Source organism: Marmota monax, unplaced genomic scaffold (genome assembly GCF_021218885.2).
Source record: "Marmota monax isolate L192 unplaced genomic scaffold, Marmota_monax_Labrador192_F-V1.1 WCK01_AAM20220418_F8-fsc00037, whole genome shotgun sequence".
Lineage (NCBI taxonomy): Eukaryota > Metazoa > Chordata > Mammalia > Rodentia > Sciuridae > Marmota > Marmota monax.
Window position 1 is genome coordinate 13,528,798 of NW_026693245.1, and position 21,727 is coordinate 13,550,524.

Below are 21,727 nucleotides of genomic sequence, written 5' to 3' on the forward strand. Positions count from 1 at the left end.
TCTCAAAGCCCTAGAAAAAGAAAAACAAATCTACACCAAAAGCAGTAAAAAACAGAAAATGATTAAAATCAGAGCTGACATCAATGAAATTGAAACAAAAGAGCAATTGAAAAAATTGACAGAAAAAGTTGGTTCTTTGAAAAAATAAATAAAATTGACAGACCCTTAGCCATGTTAACGAAGACAAGGAAAAAGAAATCTCAAATTACTAACATACATGATGAAAAAGGAAATATCACAACAGACATTATGGAAATACAGAAGAGAGCTAGAAATTATTTTGAAAACTTGTACTCCAATAAAATAGAAAATATCAAAGGCATTGAAAAATTTCTAGAGTCATATGATTTGCCCACATTGAATCAGGATGATATACACAATTTAAACAGATCTATTTCAAGCGACGAAATAGAAGATGCCATCAGAAGCCTACCAACCAAGAAAAGCCCAGGACCGGATGGATGCACAGGCGAGTTCTACAAGACCTTTAAAGAAGAACTAATACCAATACTCTTCAATTTATTTCAGGAAATAGAAAAAGAGGGAGCACTTATAAACTCATTCTATGAGGCCAATATCATCCTGATTCCTAAACCAGGCAAAGACACATCAAAATAAAAAAAAAATAAAAATAAAAAATCAGACCAATATCTCTAATGAACATAGATGCAAAACTTCTCAATAAAATTATGGCAAATCGAATACAAAAATATATCAAAAAGATAGTACACCACAATTAAGTGGGGTTCATTCCAGGGATGCAAGGTTGGTTCAATATACGGAAATCAATAAATGTAATTCATCACATCAATAGACTTAAAGAACCATATGATCATCTCAATAGATGCAGAAAAAGCATTTGACAAAATACAGCACCCCTTCATGATCAAAACACTAGAAAAACTAGGGATAATAGGAACATATCTCAACATTGTAAAAGCTATCTATGCTAAGTCCCAAGCCAACATCATTCTAATTGGCGATTCTTGTGCCAAAGGAGTATTACTAAGGAAGTTGGGGCCTAATCCCACATGATGGAGATTTGGGCCTACTTTTTCTTCTAATGGACACAGTGTCTCTGGTTTAATTCCTAGGTCATTGATCCACTTTGAGTTGAGTTTTGTGCATGGTGAGAGATAGGGGTGTAATTTCATTTTGTTGCATATGGATTTCTAATTTTCCCAGCATCATTTGTTGAAGAGGCTATCTTTTCTCCAATGTATGTTTTTGGTGTGTTTGTCAAATATAAGATAACTGTAATTTTGTGGGTTAGTCTCTGTGTCCTCTATTCTGTACCATTGTTCTACAAGTCTATTTTGCTGCCAATACCATGATGGTTTTGTTACTCTTTATCTGTAGTATAGTTTAAGGTCTGGTATAGTGAGTGATGCCATCTGCTTCACTCTTCTTGCTAAGGATTGCTGCAGGGATACATTTAATTCACTTGTTATACAACAAATAATTGCTTTAATGAACAAGGTAAATTCTCTCCTATCAAGAAGTTTCAACAGACCGAACCAGATCCACTCTGTATTCTTCCTTCAGGGTTTATATGTCGCCATTACCTGTATAAGTGACGATTGTCTTCAAAATCTTCCTGACCCCATTTTCCCTTAATGTCTTCAATAACGTGATTCTTCAGGAACTTTTTTAGCAGCTGGACTGTTTGTTTGCGAGTCACTTCAGGACCAAAGTTTTGACTGCACCTAAGCAACTCATGCAGCCAATCCACAGCTTCTGTGGCTGTGAAGCAATGTTCATAACTCTTAAAACGACAACGATGTTTCCGTAATGGCATCCTGGCACGAAAAAGCTCCACTGTTTCATTCCACTAGGTTAAAAGAAGAGAAAGACATTTAGTCATTAACTGATTTTTTTTAAGTTATTATATTCTAAATACTTAAATCAATTGATGTGATTTTTCATTTAAAAAACTGTTTGGATAATAGATGGCAACTTGAAAGATTTTTATTTACAGCCTTCTATGAAAAATGTTCTAGAATGGATGGTGGTAAAAGCTACAAAACAGTGTGAATTTACTTAATGTTACTGAAGTATACACTTAAAAATGGTTAAGGGCTGAGGATATCACATAATGGTAAAGCTCTTGCCTAGCATGCACAAAGCCCTGGGTTCTATCCCCAGCACCACTAAAAAAAAAAAAAAAGCAACTTTTCAAGGGTAGTTCACCATCCATTCACCCCACCAAAAATATATATATATTGAGGAAGTAATGGCCAGTGAGGCACCCAGCACACTCATCTATTCTCCCTCTGGATAGAACCAAAGTGTGTGGTGGCGTGTTGAAGTGAGTGGCCATGAGAGAGAACTGCAATTCAACTGCAGAAAGATGGAGACCTGGTGAGGTCTGGAGATCCGAACAAAAGCAATAGCAAGAAGAACAGAGTGCTCCAATGCCTGCGGCCCAGCACCATGGCCAGGAGAGGGGAAGTCTCCCGTCTGACACAGTAAAAGTGAGAGTCCTAGCAAGTGCTATTGGCACAGAAGCCAGCACCTTGCAAACATAGAGCATAAACAGGTAACAGTCCTGGGGGTCTTCACAGCAGGCTAGCTTTAGAGAAGTTCACTGTACCCCCCAGTGAACTCCCAAGAAGCTGTAGCCAGGAATCATCTTGAGAAAGGGCCTATTGTCTGAGTTTGTAATGCTCTGAAGGTCAGACACCCCTACATATTATTCCCATCTCTGGGACCCTGCAGTCATCCCATTATACTACTTCAGCAGGAAGATGCCTCATGAGAGGGTCTTGGTTCAAGAGAGCAATTAAAATAAATCCACTCGGAGTTGTATGATGGGGGGGAGGATGGTAGAATTTGAGGAATGGGGAATCTATCCTCTGAGACTAGGGACAGGACAGTCACAAGTGGTTCTAAACAACCGCAAGGACCAAGGATACCAGGATCAAGAGCAGCAACAGATCATATGGTTCCTGCCACCCACCCCCAGCACTGAACTGTGGGATTCCATTGCTCCCCTCCCCTCTGAGTCATCAAGGCAACTGTTGATTTTGCTCTGCCTGTCCCCCACCTTCACCTGAAGCTTCAGAAAGAGCCTATACCTGGCACTGCCTGCCTTCTGCACTAGCTTGCAGGCAATCAACTCAGCTGAGAGGGATTTTAACTAGGTTCAGCCAAGACTGAACTCCTTACTCAATACCTGGCAGGTACTACAACTGAAAGAATAGAGCCCTGGCCAACACATTGCCCCTGGGATTCATAGCCTAAAAGGTCCCAGAGGGAAGTTTTGTAAGGCATAGGCCACATCATCTACCCTTGCTTACTCTTCCAAGCACATTGGCTGGGCGGAATATTTTTCTGTTGTTTTTTCTTTTGTTTATTTGGTTTTTCTCTCTCTCTCTCTCTTTTTTTTTTTTTTTTTTTTGTGCTCCCCTCCATTTTTTTTTAATGGTTTTATTTTGTTTTGTTTTGTTTTTCTTCCCAGTGCGAAAGATCAGGCACAGGACCTTTTTACAATGGGTAGGTACTCTACCAATGAGCTACTCAAAGCTCAGTCGAGAGGAACTACACCCAGCTCCAGCCATAACCCAGTCCCATTTGAACCCTGGTAAGCACCTCTACTTAAAGAAGAGGGGGGGGGAAATAAGTACCCAGCTGTCAACCTGTCTGTCCCCAAGCAGACAGAGCTAGGAAGAATCTGAGGTCCCACTCCTGCACAGACATCCCCACAACAGCAGCAGATACCACACATATGCAGGTCCTTTAAATTGGCCATACCTGAACCCTGTCAGATCATGCATTGCAGTAAAGACTGGATGTGAGTGCCATAGAGAGGGAAGCTGTGTTCTGGCCTCACCCCTCTTCATGAAGCTTCATGAAGTTGGGATATTATATAAATGCCTGTTAAGTTTATTTGATATCTAGTATAACTTAATTTTGATTTTTTTTTTTTTTTGGTCGAGTTTTTGGTCTTGGTTTATCTGTTGGTGAGAGTGAGGTATTAGAGTCCCACATGAATGTTGTACTGAGGTCTATTTCTCTCTTTAGGTCCAGTAGTGGCTCTTTCATAAAATTGAATGCTCTGATTTGGTGCATATAAATTTACAGTAGAGACTAAAAGAAATACAAAGGATCAAAGAAACAAAGAGTTGGTTCTTTGAAAAGACAAAATTAACAAATGTTTGGCTTGGATAAATCAGGAAAAAAAAGGAAGTCCCAAATAAATAAAATTAGAGGTGAAAAAGGAAACATTACAACTGATACCAGAGAAATTAAAAGGACGTTTAGGGATTATTTTGAAAAACTATATGTTAATAAATTGGAAAAAACAGAAGAAATAGATAAATTTCTGGACACATATGACCTATCAAAATTGAACCAATAGTCATAGTTGCCCTTACTCTTAATCCCAGAAACTCAGGAGAAGAATTGCATGTTTGAGCCCAGTCTTAGCAATTTAGTAAGTTTCACAACTTAGCAATACCCTTTCTCAAAATAAAATATAAAAAGGACTGAGAATGTAGCTCAGCAAAAAAGTTCTACTGTGTTCAATCCCCAGTACCCACCCCCCAAAAAAATTGAATATATGTTTAAAAGCCTCAATAAATTAAAAAGAAAAAGGTAACGAGACTGAATTAGTAATAAAATGTCTCCCAGCAATAAATAAGTTCAGAATGGTTTCACTGCCGAATTTTACCAAACTTTTAAAGAACTAACACCAATGCTCCTCAAACATATTCCCTAGAGTTGGAAGGGAAGGAACCCTTCTAAACTCATCCTTTGAGGCCAGCATTAACCTGCTACCAAAACTGGCAAGGACACAACAAAAAAAAGAAAACCATAGACCAATATCCATAATAAATATAAACTCAAAAATTCTCAACAAAAAGTAACTGCAGCCGGGCATGGTGTGTCACACACCCGTAAACCCAGTGGCTCTGGAGGCTGAGGCAGGAGGATTGCCAGTTCAAAGCCAGCCTCAGCAAAAGCAAGGCACTAAGCAACTCAGTGAGGCCCTCCTCTCTAAATAAAATACAAAATAGGGCTGGGGATGTGGCTCTGGGTCAAGTACCCCTGAATTTAATCCCCAGGACCCCCTCCCCTACAAAAAGTAATTATAAATCAATTTCAACAACACATTTGAACTTGTGCCATGATCAAGTAATTTTCATTCCAGGGATGCAAAAATGGCTCAACATAGTATCAAGGATACAAATTATATAATCATTTCAATACATGCAGAAAAGTCACTTGAATAACATTTAGCATCCCTTCATGATAAAAACCCTGAACAATTTAGGTACAGAAGGATCACACTGCAACATAATAAAGATGATACATAACAAACATGTAGCCAACATCATATTGAATGGGAGAAAACTGAAAGCATTTCCTCTAAGATCGGGAACAAGACAAGGGTATCCACTCTCACCACTCTTATTCAGTATAGCACTATAAATTTTAGCAATAACTCCACGACAACTCAGCTTCTCCTACATCAGTAAATAGGAAATCAGGAAATCAAAATGTCTAAGGAAGTTGATTTATTCCACTCATACTGGAACCTTTACAGACATAATATTGACTCAGTCAGCATCCCACTAGTCAGCTGGCAGAGTGGACATTGGAGGTGTCCAAGTGTGCTCTATATAAAAATAGCCATAGGCTTTCCACAGCCCTATGCCAGAAGACTCCAATGGCACCACCAGTAATGTTCTTGGCATCCCTCAGAATTATTCCACCCATCATTAACTTTTGCCTAGTCTTTGCTTCTAAAACATAAGTGTGAGTAAATAATATTTCCTATTTGTCCCTGTAAACTAGAAATAGGTTTCTAACTTTTCTCCCCATTATCTTCTACATACATAATCTTCAAAATAACCATCTTTCAGAATGTGAAGAATTTACTCCAAACTACACAGCTAATGAGGACAACCAATTCATAAAGGTACTTCTTATCCTGTGATTGAGTTAAATCCCAAAGAGCCAAGCAGATAAAGAAAGGAATGTATATAAATAGAAGAAAATCCCTGCCCATAAAGAGTCGATCAACTAATTTCTCTATCTACTCACCTACCTTGCTAGTTTGTTGTCAGGTTAAATGAGATTATGGCTATGAAATTCCTTTGCAAATGATAAAGTGTTTCTTAACTATATGGAAAATATGTACAATTTCAGGATAATCTCCCAAAACAAATTTTGGGGTTCAATCTATGCTATAGTCAGAAAGAATCTCTAGGGTCAAAGCAAAACCCTAGCAGGATATACAACTTGGCAAATATCTTTCAGGTACTTAATCTGATAATAAGATCTGGAATCCTGTCTTACAGTGATCAGCTTACTATATCAAGCACCCATGAACATCAAGGCCTTTCCACATACCATTTCCTGTTGCTACAACAAAATATCTGAGACTAGATAATTTATAAAGAATGAATGAATCTGACTTAACTTTCCTATGTACTTATATGAAAACACCACAGTGAATCTCCACATCATGTAGAACCACAAGACTGTGATCCTAATAAGAATAAGATGTACTCCATGTTTGTATAACTATGTCAAAATATACTCTACTGTCATGCATGACTAAAAAGAATTAAGAGAGAGAAAGTTTATTTATTGGCCTATAGTTCTAGAAGCTGAGAAGTCTAGAACATAGCTCCAATATCTGGTGAGGGGGCCTTCTTGTTGCAACATAACATGGCAGAGAGCATCACATGGCAAGACAGAATAAGCATACTTAAGGTGTCTCTTCTTACAATGCCACTAATGCTACTATGGAGACCTTACCCTCATAACTTCTCAAATTCTTATACTCTCTCAAAGGCCTTACTTCAAAATGCCTTTGGGATTACATTTCCAAATACGAACTTTTGGGGTATACATTCAAACCACAGCCACACCTTTAAACAATTTTCATATATTTTTAATCATTGATTTTTTAGTTTTTTGTTTTGTTTTGTTTGGTTTGGTATAAGGGATTGAATCTGATAGTGCTATACCCTGTTCTTGGGTTTTTGTTTGTGGTTTTTGTTGGGGTTTTTTTGTTTGCTTTCCCCCAGGGTCTTGCTCATTAAGTTGGTGAAGCTGGCCTCAAACTTGCAACTCTCCTGCCTCAGCCTATATATGATTTTTTAATGTTCTGCTGATACCTAGCTTTCATATTTCATTAGAATTTTTGCACCAAAAAGTCCAGATCATCCAGGCACAATAGCAACTCAGGAGGCTGAGGCAGGATGATCACAAGTTCAAAGCCAATCTGGGCAATTTAGCAAGTCCCTGTCTCAAAATAAAACAAAAAGGGCTGGTTAAGTAGCTCAGCAGTAGGGCACCACTGGGTCCAAGCTTCAATGCTACAAAAAAAGAATAAAAAAGCTTTTGCTACTGCTTACAAACACTACTCTCACTTATTTCTAATATAATTAGGTGGTTATTTGGCTATTGTGCTCGGAAAAAAAATAATTAGATTTTTGTTGTTTTGAGATGGGATGTTGCTATGTTGCCCAAGCAGTCCTCCAACTCTCAAGTCTCCTGCCTCAGCCACAAGAATAGCTGGAACTATGACTTGCACCACCACACCTGGCTCTGAATTAAGTCATCTTTAAGCAATCCAGCAATACACTATTCTCAGTCACCTTTAGAAAGAAAATACTCTGGTTGAGGGTGTATATCAGTGTTGACACTTGTGCTCAATCCCAACACAGTAGAAAGAAAATATCCTATGTCAACAAAGAATATGAGAGAACTTGAGAATGTGACTTTTCCCATAGCATGCTATATTTAAAGAGACAAATGGAAGAATAAGGAAGAACAAAACAGATTTTTTTTGTGATTTAAAAATATTTTTGTCTCTTATTTCAGACTCTTAGTCTAAAGAAATCACACAACATAACTGTTTATAACATCACAAGCCAAACTATAAGATGCAACTCCTAGTATTGAAATATGCTTCCTGTTCTTTTCTCCAGGATATTTATTCCACCCCCTTCCTGTTTAGTATAAAAATATAAAAGCAGTGCTATAAAGACAACTGGCCTGGGAGTTTCGAGAAAACAAAATTCCAGATCCAGTTGTACTTGCCACATACTGGCTGTGTAACTTTGCCACTCCAGCATATTTTCCTGGATATTCCTTAAGGGCACAAAGGGCAATGAGACTCAATTCCAAGTCAGATGTGGCCAGCAATGGTTGACAGACCAAGGAGTCAGTTTCCTTCCTCCCAATTTACCATCAGTTTCCATAGAAAGTCCTCTAAAAACTTGCCATGAACATTACCAAGGTGTCACCCTTTATTCCATTATGGTAATCCTCTGAGGCAGAAATCACAAAGTATATGCTCAAGGTCATAAAATAAATCAGGTACACCTCTTAACATTAAGCTTGCCTTCCAAATGAAAAGGCAGCACCCTGGTTCAGTAGAGTCTGCAAAGGCTCTTTCAGATTATCCAAGGTCCATCCCTCAGGTCAATGCTGATGGAAACGCCAAGGGCCAGAAACGTGCTAGAGCGATCCACCTCTGTTCTGAGCACCGTTAGAAAGGACACTTCGGGGAGTGTCAACAAGTGTCACACAGGAAGAAGACACGCCTTGCCTAAAATGCCGCAAAGGATGAGATTTACAGTGGGTGGGGTGGCCCTAGGGTTTCAGGTTGGGTCTTTCTCCTCCCAGCCGCAGGCGTTAGGTGCAAGGGGACAAAGGCAGGAGGGAATCAGCCTGGTTTTCGCAGCGCTTTCAATCTGGAGGCCCAGTATATTGCGGAGAACCCAGGCAACGTCTCAGGAACGATGCTGTACCCACTCCCCACGGCTCGGGTGCCGACCCCTTAGCCCCTTTTTAAAGGTTCGTTCAGGAAGAAATCGCAGACCCAGAGGAAAGTCGTCACAAATCGGTCCAGCCTGCCCGGCAGAAGCTAGAGCTGATTATTCGCTGGCTGTCCCAAGACAAGCCACGAAACGGCAGCGCCCGCGGCTCCGCTCAGGCCCCCGCACCCTCACTCACCAGCTTGGTGGCCCGGTAAGGCCCGGGCCCCACGATGCGGTGCTCCATGGCCCGCACGCAGCTAAGGCTGCGGCAGAGACCGCGCGGATCCCGAGCCGGCCGCGCAGCAGTTTGAATCTCAAGCCTGCGGGCTCCGGGTCCTGATTGGTCCGCACGTGGCGGCACGTGGCCGGAATTGGGCCAGGTGGGCGGAGCCCAGCGTTTCCACGGAGACCTCCTGCTACCGAGGCAGCTGCAGTCACCTAACCGCCTAGGGTGAAGAGAGGGCCAACCCTCGGTGTGACTGCCTGTGCGAGGGTGTCTCCATCCCACGCTGGGCGGAGCTGCCTGGCACCCTTCTCGGACGCTCCTGTGGCCAGCCCACTCCACACGCTCTCTGGAAAAAAGGCTTATGGAGGTGTGAAACCCGGTGCATAGATAAATCCCAGTTAGCCACACCGAGTGCACCGTGAACCTGCAGGTGCTGCTAAGATTGGGAGAAGTGGGCGATGAAATAAAGCAACTTGACAGCCTGTACAAGTTGAGGGGCATTTAAAAACTAGATGAAGGCGGAGAGCCACGAGGAGTGTATCCAGAGTGTACTAGCAAAAATAATTGGAAAAGATCCCAGATAGCTCCAGTTGTGCTGTCTTGATAGAGGATAGTAGTCTGCCCCATCCACCCCCACCTTGCCTGCCCTCTTGAGTTTTCTGTTACATTGAATTGAAACTTTCAGTACTTTGTTATAGGTCTGAGTACTTTTTTGCTGCTCAGAGTTAACTTACCCACCCTTTGCCCCCACCCCAAGAATTGTTGGTCCTATTTGCAACTTTTCAAAGGCACAACAGAGGCCATGACTCTAGATATCTGTGACTCGAGTTCAGAGTTCAAGTCTAATTACCTCAGTGAGCACCCCTAATAGCCGTAAAGGATGGGCCTCCCATCTTAATGGCACCCTCATAACCCATCTCCTCCTATTTGTGCTTTAGATATGTATTTAACCACATTTTAAACGCCAAAAAAAAAAATCCTGAGATGCATATATATTACTTTTGTAACCAGAAAAAGAAATAAGGTAGGGTTTTCTTATTATTACTTCCAGTAAGTGAATGCTATCACAACTTTTTTTTTTAAACCTCCAAACTCCATGAAAGAGATCTAGTTGTACTTGGCAAAGGCTACCAAGGATACTCTGTCCTTAGCACAAGAGAAAGATGTAGAAATTTTAGAGTCTTGTACATCTGGGACCTACCATGGTGGTAGAACTGCAATATGGTAACAAAACATGCCTACAATGAAATTATGTAGCTTTCCACTTCTGTGGAAATCACCTGTATGGAAGTTTGATAGGTCTGGGTTTCAATAATTATTGCTATTACTTACTAGTTAAGTAACTTCAAGCTAATTATTTAATTCCCTGGTAAAATAGAAATATTGATGATTATCTGTCAGAGTTGTTGTAAGGACTTGAGATGATGCATTAAAGTGCTAAATATAGTGCCCATGTATAGCAGTAATAGAAATATCTTTAAAAATAAAAATCATACCAAGCCCAGAATGGTAGTGCACTCCTGTAATCCCAGCGACTCAGGCTGATGCAGGAGGATCACAGATTTGAGGCCAATATCAGCAACTTCAAGGCCAGTCTTGGCAACTTAGTAAAACCCTGTCTCAAAAAATAAAAAGGACTGGGGATGAAGCTAGTGGTAAAGCAGCCTGTGTTCAATCCTAGTACAGAAGAAGGAGGAGGATGGGGAGGTAGGTTAGAGAAGGAAAGGAAAAATTGAAAATTTAAAAAATTATGTCAGCTTCTTAAGCATTTTCCCAAGAATCCATTATGAGCCATGAATAAGCTAATTCTTGATAACAGAAAGGCATATCTTCCAAGAATCTACCTATCAGTGGAGACATATCATATATCAGCATCACATAAAAACAATTCAGAAACTCTTATTTTCTCTCTGCCCCCAAAAGTCAATGCTTTCTACCTTATCAACCTGTGCTCCAAACACAGTGGCCCTCTTTCTGTCCTTAAATGTGTTCCTACCTCACAGCCTTGTACTATTTCCCTACCAGGGGTGGATGTTCCTGCCCCAGTTCTTGGCATAGTCTTCTCCATCTCACCATTCAAGTCTCAGTTCTAACCTACAACCTACCTGCAAGTCTTGCCTTAACCTTGCTGTGTAGAGGTCTCACACCCCACCCCACACTTGTACTGTTTTCTTTGCTTCATAGCATTTAGCTGTACCTAACATTAATTTTTATCTTCTACCTCTATAATAATGGTTATCTAATAAAGGGGTTCCAATTCCCAGTAGCATATTGGACATTCGCAGGGAGGTTTTCTGGTTTTCATACTATGAGAGGGCCCCCACTGGACAGAGGCCAGAAGAGCTAGATGTTCTTTGATGCCTAACTCAGGCCATACAACCAGCAATCCTTGTTCTTCATAACTTTTTGATGACCCACTGGATGTTCACGTAAGCGAAAAATCTGTTCATAATTAGCTGAGCCTAGAACCTTACTTCATTTTGCATATAAATAAAAGATATTTTGGGCAATGAAATTAAACCCCTATCTCTCACCCTGCACAAAACTCAAAGTGGATCAAAGACTTAGAACAGAGACCCTACACCTATCAGAAGAAAAAGTAGGCCCAAATCTCCACCATATTGGCTTGGAAACTGACTTCCTTAACAAGACTCCTAAAGCACAAGAACAAAAATCAAGAATCAATAAATGGAATGGACTCAAACTAAAAAGTTTCTTCACAGCAAAAGAAACAGTAATGTGAAGAGAAATCCTATAGAATGGGAGAAAATCTTTACCACATGCACCTTAAATAGAACTATAAGATATATAAAGAACTCAAAAAAATAAATAACCCAATCAATAAATAGGCTAAGAAAATGAACAGACGTTTCACAAAAGAAATACAATCAATCAGCAAATATATGAAAAAAAGTTCAACATCTCTAGCAATTACAGAAATTCAAATCAAAACTACACTGAGATTCCATCTTACTCTAGTCAGAATGGCAATTATCAAGAAGACGAGTAACAATAAATGTTGGCGAGAATGTCGGGGAAAAGGTACACTCATACATTAATGGTGGGACTGAAAATGGATTCAACCACTATGGAAAACAGTATGGAGATTCCTCAGAAAACTTGGGATAGAACCACTCTTTGACCTAGTTATCCCCCTCCTTGGTTTATATCCAAAGGACTTAAAAATCAGCATACTACATGATGTAGCCACATCAATGTTTATAATAGCTCAATTCACAATAGCTAAACTATGCAACCAACGTAGGTGCCCTTCAACAGATGAATGGATAAAGAAATTGTGGTATATATACACAATGTAATATTACTCAACCTTAAACAAGAATGAAATTATGGCATTTGCTGGTAAATGGTTGGAGGTAGAGAATATTATGCTAAGCAAAATAAGCCAATCGCAAAGAACCAAAGGCTGAATGTTTTCTCTGATGTTTGGATGCTAATTCACAAGAAGGGCGAGGGGGCTAGGGAAGAATAGAGGCACTTTGGATTAGGTGGAGGGGAGTGTAAGGAGGGGAGGAGTGTGGGGTGTGAAGGATAGTAGGATGAATCAGACATATTACCCTATGTGCATATATGATTACACAGCCAGTGTAATTTAAATCATGTACAACTAGAAGAATGAGAAGTTACTCCATTTATGTATGATGTGTCAAAATGTATTCTACTGTAATATATAACTAACTAGAAAAATAATAAAAAATGAGAAATAAAAATATATTTGGGGCAGTTTTAGTACACACTTAAGTGTACAAGAATATTATTCTCTGTTTTGTTCAAGACCATACCAAAAGTTACTATGTGAGAATGGCAATGCACTCTGTGGTGTTTGAAACATGTGCAAATGGCAGCCTGTTTCTATAGCTGTAGAATTCTGTGAAAAGTGCATATAGATACAATGTACTTATTTAGCTCTTGTTTGAAAATATTAGATACAGATTTAAAAAGGACAACAATGTTCAGTTGATTTTTTTGTTGTTAATTTTTCTTTAGTGTAGATGGACACAATACCTTTATTTTATTTTTATGTGGTGCTGAGAATCAAACCCAGTGCCTCACACATGCTAGGCCAGCCCTCCACCACTGAGCCACAATCCCAGCCCCTTCAGTTGATTTTTATATGTTGATGCAAAATACTTGTCTATTTCATGATATCTTTCTGGCATAATATTGCTTAGACATTTATTTATGTTTTGAAATGAATGTTGCTTTATTATAAATGATTTTTCTTTTCTCCTTGTATGAAAGAATTAATTAGGTGTAGTCTGTTTATCAGCAAATTTTATTTCAGTTCTGATTCAGATGGCAGAGCAATAGCACCATCCCAGAAAACAAACTCCTACAAGGACCTCTTGCTTCCCACATACCTCGTTTCTAGAACAAGATCTGATGGGCAAAAGATAGTCTGTAAATATTTTCTAATAAAAAAATATTTTCTAATAAATGATACATATTTATTTTAATGTTAAAATGTTCTAATTTGCTCTGAGTAAAATTTAAGTGGGAGGAAGAGTCTAGTTTATCCTGTGGCCTTCCAGAATACACAATCTTCTCTCTCCCTCTCCAAAGGTACCCTAGTTGAATAAGCACAAAAACAAGCTTGTTTGTTTGTTTGATAGATTCATGTTTCACTAAACATCTATCTATATGATTTATCTCTAGGAACTTAGAATTGACCAAAATTGTGGCCTATTCCTTAAAAATATAAAAAATATTATGGTAAGTTATTTTGTTTTTTTACTTTTATTTTCCCTATTTTCTTCTTTATTCTGTGGCACTATGTAAATATATTATAAGCTGCCTTAGAGGCATCTACTTCTTTCTTTATTTATTTAAATAAATAATAAAAGCATTTATTATTTATTTAAATAAATAAACAAGAGCATTTATTTATTTATACTAGGAAAAGCATTTGTTTAAATAAATAAAGGCATTTATTATTTTATTTAAATAAATAAAAGCTTTTAATTTATCTAAATAAAAGCATTTATTTAAATAAATAAATAAAAGCATCTACTTCTTATGAGAAATGAATAATCTTACATTAATAAAGCAGCTTCCAAAGTTTTTTTTTAAAGTACCACATTTGAGAGTCACAATTGATTGAATGCATAAATAAGAGTAACTTCACTGTTAAGGAAGCTATCCTTCAGAGAGGTTGAACAACTTGCTTAGGGTCCCACAACCAATAATTAATAGAATTTGAACCTGAATCTAGAACTTCTGTCACCAAAACCAGTTCATTTGTTTGCTTGGCTTGTTTGTTTTGATACTAATACCTTTGAGAATCAAAATTGATAATATTCAAATATAAAATACAATTTCAAACATACTTATGCAAAGACATTTCAGGAGGGAGAAAGAAGAATTTGGAAAACTGTCTTAATTCTATCCAAGTGCTTGCTATCTCTATTCCTAAGAATGAAATTTATAACAATCATACATTTGAGTTATTTTTCAGCCCCCTGATGGTTTGATTTGATATTGTTATTATTTTTGCACTATTTGGGATCAGTTGCATATGAAATATATGTTTAACTGATTATTGCCCCCCAAAAAGTTTAACTCCCAGTTATGTCTCAAATAGATCATGGAATTCCCTTCTCTACTCTGAGTACAGCAATTTATTGCTGTGCATACTCTTCTCTGGAGTATTTCAGCTGGAGGCCATCAAAATGCTACAGAAACTTTTGACTCAGTCTCCAAATATCTTCACAGGATGAGAACTGGCTGTTTCACCATCACAGCTCACTTGTCACTGACATTAGGAAATTTCAAGTTGTGGAGCAAAGCAATTGACCTCAAGTACACTGTTGTGTTAGAAGTTGTGTTTCTCAATCACACTGAGCAGGGAGTGGCTGAGAGCTGTGCCTTCACTCCCCAGAGGGTTCCCAAGTACCACACTCAGGCCTGCTGTACCCGAAGCCTCCCAGCTGGTTCGATGGGTCATTTTGAAAGAACTCCTCTGCTGAAACCCACGTTACTCACTGCTTATATTACACTTTAGCTCTTCAGACTGTACTGCAATGTCATTCATTTGTGTCTATTAGCAGTGAAGCCATTGAGAAGATCCATTTGCTGAGGTTCTTCAAAGTTTTTAAAATGGCTGTTACCACCCCCATTGGGGAATGGTCCCTCAGAACTTGTATTAATATTATTCACCAACAGGAACATTACCACCTTTGGAGTTCTGAGTGAAGATAAAAAAGATAAAGACGTATGGAAAATATAAAACCATATAACTTCATTACAACTGTTGAAACTGTTAAATAATATTTTATTTCAGCATTTTAAAAAAGTAATGCCACAAAGAAATAGGGGACTCATGTTTGTTCACCTGCTGATTCAGCAAGTGTGTGTGAGTACCCACTGTGTGCCAGCTGCTGTGGCAGGCACTGGAATAATGCAGTAGATGCAAAGGCCCTTTTCTAGGAGCTGACATACTAAGTAGAAGGGACAATAAGCCAACTAATATATATATATATGGTATATATTTTTGTGTATACTATGATGGAGTACCCGAAGAAAAGTGGAAAAGAGAGGGTGATGGAGAGGGGACCCTATTTTGATTCAAGTGATCAGGAAACCCACTGCTGATGAAGGGACATTTTGAGTAGATGTCCTGAATGAAGTCAGGGGTAGGTGTCTAGGGAACAGCCTTTGGGGCTGAGCGAATCAGCAGCAGATGTCAAAGCCCGAGATGGACACTTGCCTGCCATATCTGGGGAACATGAAGAGGAAGCTGGTGCTGGCTGGAGTGAATGAAAGAGGCGTGGAGCAGGCATGGTTGTACCCAGAGTAGAAAGGAACTTTAAGTCCATAGGATCCTGGTTTAATTAATTAATTAGTTGAAAATATATTAGAAACAGAGTGTCTGGATCTAAAAAAGGTTGCATTAAGCATCAGTCTGGCTGCTAGGTAAACTAGTTAGGAAGGTATTGCAACACTCCTGTAGGAAATCAATTTGCTTCGAATGTTGCTTGGCACATAGTTGCAGTCAACAAATACTTGTTGAAAGAAGGATTAACAGATGAAACTAAGCTTCAAAATAATACTTTGATTCATTCTCTCTCTGCCATTTCTTACATGAATGTACTCTACAAAATAACTAGCTTTAATATTTTCATTTTAATCAAATACTTTTTTTGTTTCTGAAGCTATTCCTCTGTTAATTTTTATCATTCAAGTTCTCTGTACTTTATTTTCCCTTTTCATTTGAAAAAAATACAATCCACACACACCCTATGTCTTGTTTCATTGTTGCCCCTCCTCCACTACTAGTACCTCACACTCAACATCATTGCAGGTGAAAGTTATCATAATTAAAACTTTGCTAAGGAATACACCTAAATGGATTTTCGTATTTGGATACAAGCTCAATTTTTGGCACACCATAGCCATGTCACATAGTATATTATAGTGAAAAATATTTTTTCTAGACCTAGGAAAGTGACATGATGAAAAAAAAATCTGAGTGCAGTGGTGCACACCTATAATCCCAAAAGCTCAGGAGGTTGAGGCAGGAGGATGGTAAATTGCATAGGAGACCCTAAGCAACTTAATGAGACCGTGTCTCAAAATAAAAAAAAAAAGAACAGGAGCTGAAGTTCAGAGTTAAAATGCCCATGTATTCAACCCCCAGTACCAAAAAGATGAGAAAGAAAAAGAAATCTAACTACCATTGGTTTTGGTCAAGCCATTTAGGAGGTAGTTGGAGGAATATAAGTAATTAAGTGTCATGTGAAAATAGCTATGTAAACTTGGGAAGACTCAACTTCTCTGAGTATCATTTTCCTTATCAATAAAATGAAAATAATGATGACTGCCTTCATAGGGTTGTTGATAGACTAACTTAAGTAAATACATACAAAGTTCTTAGAATTCTGTCTCTCGTATGGTAGAAAAGAATTCCAAGATGGCCTCTATATCAGTCAGGGTTCTCCAGGGAAAGAGAATCAATTGAGACAGAGACAGAAATTTATTATAAAGAATTGGTTCACATGATTATGGAAGCTGACAAATCCCAAGATCTGTAGTTGGCTCACCTAAGTTACAGTCCAAATCTAAAGGCCTGAGAACCAGGGCTGGTGGTATGGTTCCAGTCTGAAATCTGAAGGCTCTTCCAGGAACAGCCAATGTTTCAGTTTGAATTCAAAGACATAAGAAAAAAAAATGTTCCAGCAGTCAGGCAAGAGGCTTTCCTTTTTATTTAAGGATAGTCAGCTTTGTTTTTAATTCAAGACTTCAAGTAATTGATTGAATAAAGCCAACCTATGTTACAGATGCCAGTCTGCTTTATTCTGTATACCAATTTAAATGTTATAGTTATCAAAAAACACCCTTGCAGGTGGAAAGAAAAACAATGTGATTGGACATAAATACATTTATATTTATATATATTATTATATATTAGTTATATATTTATAACATAAATTATATATTTTATGCTTTATAATATATAAATAGTTAAATTATATACAATAAATTTATATTATAACTATTGTTAACCACCACTCTTGCAATAAACAATCAACAGAGTTAAGAGATACCCTACAGAATAGGAAATATATTTGCAAACTAAACATTTTGTTGCTGTGACAAAGGGTTAACAAACAGAAACTTAACAGCAAAAAGAAAGCAATTAAAAATGAGCAAACTAGCCTAACAGACATTTCTTTAAAAGAAGATATACAAATAGCCAACAAGCATATGAAAAAATGCTCAAAATTACTATCATCAGAGGCTGCTGGAGTTGTGGCTCAGTGGTAGAGTGCGCGTGTAGCACGTGTGAGGCACTGGGTTCGATCCTAACAGCACATAAAAATAAACAAAATAAAGGCATTGTGTCTAACTACAGCTAAAAAAAAATTTAAAAATCACTATCATCAGGGAAAGGCAAATGAAAATCACAATGAAAGATCACTGCACTCCAGTTAAAATCACACACAAAAAAGACTACCCCCCCACCCCCAGGCCAAAAAAAAAAAAAAAAAACAACAACTGCTGACAAGAATGCAGAGAAAAAGAAACTCTCCTATACTGGTGGTAGAAAGATAGAGCCATTATGGAAAGCAGTATAGAGGCTCCTAAAGAAAACTAGAAATAGTCATATGATCCTGCAGTCCCACTTCTGAGTACATATTCAAAGAAATTGAAAGCAAGATATCAAAGAGATATCTGGTCTCTCATGCTTATTGCAGCACTATGCACAATAGACAAGATATGGAATCAATCTAAGTTTCCCTCAGTGATTAATGGATTAAGAAAATGTGGTTTAGACTAGAAACATAGCTCAGTGGGCTTAGCCTGCATGAAGTCCTGAGTTCAATCCCCAGCACAAAAAGAACAAGAAGGAAATAAACAGGAAATGTGGTGTACATTGACAACAGCCTATTATTCTGCCACAAAAATGAAATCCTGTCATTTGCAGCAACATGGATGGAACTAAAGAATATTAAGTGAAATAATCAAGCACAGAAAGACAAATGCCACATTTTTTCACTCATTTGTGAATGCTTAAAAAGTTGATCACACAAAAATAAAGAGCAGACTATAGGTCATTAGAGGCTAGGTGGCAGGGTGAGATGATAGAGGAATACAATGGGTATAAAAATACAGTTCAAGGTGAGAAAGGTAGTTCTAAAGTTCTATTGCACAGTAGACTAACTATAGTTGTGTTAGTCTGCTTTTTGTTGCTGTGACAAATACCTGAGAAAATCAACTTAGAGGAGAAAGATTTATTTTGGCTCACAGTTTCAGTCCATGGTCAGCTGGCTCCATTACATTGGGCCCTCAGGCCTCTGCCTGGCCTCACCAGGTACAACATCATCAATTGAAGGGTGTGGCAGAGGAAAAGTACTCAGCTCATGGCAACTGAAACACAGAGAGAGAAAGGGGTTGTGGACAAGAAATACCTTCCAGGGCATGCCCCAAGTGACCTACTTCCTCCAACTAGATTCTACCTTCCAGTGGTCTATTCAGCTATCAATGGATTACCTAGTAGTGAGGTCAGGGCCCTCTTGATCCAATCACTTCCCCAAAGTCCCATCTCTGAACATGCTGCACTGGGGACAAGCTTTAACACATGAGTCATTGAGGGGTCCTTCATTTCCAAACTGTAACAACAGCCTACAACAATTAATTCTATATTTGAAAATAACTAGAGAAGAGTTCAAAGGTTTGAGATACATAGAAATGATAATATTTGAATAGATGGAAATGCTAATTATCCTGATTCGATCAATACACATTATATATATATATATATATATATATATATATATATATATATATATAAAATTAAATTATACCCCATAAATAAGTACAAATGTTACTTCAATTAAAACATAAGAATTTTAAAAACAAAAATAAACACCCTTACAGAATAATGTTTGATCAAATATCTGAGTATTCTGTAGCCCAATGAAGTTGCCACATAAAATTAACCATTATATTCCCAAGATTCTCTGCCCCTGAATGTACACATACCTTCTTCTAGTAATTCATCCGAACACTAATCTAGGTATTGCTGTGAAGGCATTCTGCACATGTAGTTAAAGTTCTAAATCACTTGTCTTGCGTCGGACAAATATCCAGGTGGGCCTGACCTAATCAATCCTATGAACCCTTTTTTTGAGAGAGTTCTCTCTAGCTGGGTACAGAGGAGAAGCCAGAACCTTGAAGCAGAACTGAATTCTACTGACCTGAATGAGCTTGGAAGAAGATTTCCACTCTCCCCCAGCCTGGGAGATGCACTGACTTTAGCCTTCTGATAGCTGACATTGAGCAGAGAGGCAGCCACCCCACACCAGATTTCTGACCAAATGAACTATGAGCTATTAACGGATGTTGTTTAAAATTTACATAGCTTTTGGTGATTTCTTATGGAACAATAAAAATCTGATTCACATCTTTCCTTTAATTTTTTTAAAATATTTTATTTTTTAGTTGTAGATGGACACAATATCTTTATTTTATTTTTTTATATGGTGCTGAGGATAGAACCCAGGGCCCGGCACGTGCTAGGCAAGCGCTCTACTGCTGAGTCACAACCCCAACCCATGATTCATATCTTTTATACAAAACTCTTAAATGTTTGTTATGACTACTGCAAGGCAATACCAAGAATAAAAGGAATGTCAATATTTAATAAGTGATTTGCTATAAGGTATGAGGGGGAGGAAAAAATCAGAGCTGGCTCTAAATACCATCTGGGAGACTGGCTGAAAGATTGTAGCATAAACCTCAATGAAACAGGGATATCTGCATAAAGCAAGAAGGAAAATGAAGAAGGGGTCTCAGACTTTACTCTGCACAGAAATCACTAAGGTATCTTGTTTAAAATTCAGTTTCATGAATTCCACACACACAGGTGTCTAGATAGCTGACTTGTGGTTTTGATTATTTGTTAGCAGTTTCAAAGATCCATGACAAATAGGGATTTCTAATCTTGAAGAAACAAAAACGTGAAACTCCCACCTTGGCAGCTGATGTGTAAGAGGATATTATCTAACTTCTAAGTGATTTAAGGCCTCCACATAGGATCCCCAGTACAATATGACTTTGGTGTTCTCTACTTTTAATATTATATATATATATTTTTTTTATTAAAAGTATATATATATATATATATATATATATATATATGTGGAAGGACTGGGGATTGAACTCAGGGACACTCAACCACTGAGCCACATTCCCTGCCCTATTTAGAGACAGGAGTTATTTAGGACTTTGCTAATTTTATGAGGCTGACTTTGAACTCATGATCCTCCTGCTTCAGCCTCCTGAGCCAGTGGGACTACAGCTGTGGGCAACTGCACCTGGCAATACTGGTACATTTTATAGGGAAAATACTATGCTATGCTGGTATTTAAAAGTTAACCAAAAGCATGACATCTCTCCCTCATAATTGCCAAAGGCTAAAATAAATTGGGATTTGGACATAAGCATTTGATGGACAGTGAAACATCCAAATAGAAACAACTCATGGTTGAAAATATTAGGTTAAGAGATCAGGATATGCATGCCTAAGGAAATTGAAGCCCTACAGATAAATGAGGTCTTTGAGGGAGGGAAAACAGAAAACAGAGGAACTTGTCAGTGTCCCATTTCAGACCCTTTAATTTACTATCCAGACTGACCTGTTTCTCTGGCCCTCAGTCCTGCTGCTTCAGTGCTGTGTCTAGACTTGCCTGCCGACCCCTGCTCTCCACTTACTACAGTCCCTAAGGTTGCCCTGGGTGTGTGATGGTTCTGTTAGGGAACTGTTCCATTTGGGGGTCCATCCCTAGAGGCTTAAGTTTCAGACAGCTATCAAAACTTTCTCCTCTGTTTATCCTCAACAAATTACAAATCATTACATATTATTGAAATTTTGGGTTGTTGACAAATAGTCAAACAATAAAGTCCAACATAGTAGATCAGGCCTAGTTTTAAACAAATTTTTAAAGTTGGTTAATATCTGCGATTTTAAAAGATTCGTCAAAAATGGTCCCTGAAACAACCCTACAGTGGGGAGCTACTCTTATCTCCCTTTTACAGGGGAAGAAACTGAGGCATAGAAAAGCCTAAGTATCTTTCCCATGGTCACACAGGTGAAAACTGGCAGTGCCAGAATGAACCCAGGCACTTTAACTTTAGGGTAGTATAGTACTTAATGCAAGCACTCAATAAAAATGATTACTGCTTAATGACAATTATTTTT

At 38.3% G+C, this 21,727-nt stretch overlaps 1 protein-coding gene across 2 annotated transcripts in view; it reads right to left on the bottom strand.

The window, feature by feature from the left end:
- Nucleotides 1-21,727, bottom strand: part of Depdc1b (DEP domain containing 1B) — a 133,852-nt gene that overhangs the window by 89,346 nt on the left and 22,779 nt on the right. Inside the window, exons 1-2 of one of the 2 annotated variants that reach the window (XM_046456308.2) lie at nucleotides 8,977-9,094; nucleotides 1,566-1,831 (exon numbers count right to left, since the gene is read on the bottom strand). In XM_046456308.2, the coding sequence (XP_046312264.1) occupies nucleotides 1,566-1,831; nucleotides 8,977-9,024 (314 nt within the window). In that variant the 5' untranslated portion in view covers nucleotides 9,025-9,094. Of the gene's footprint in view, nucleotides 1-1,565; nucleotides 1,832-8,976; nucleotides 9,095-21,727 lie in introns of those variants that run through there. The other variant, XM_058583133.1, reaches the window with a different exon arrangement.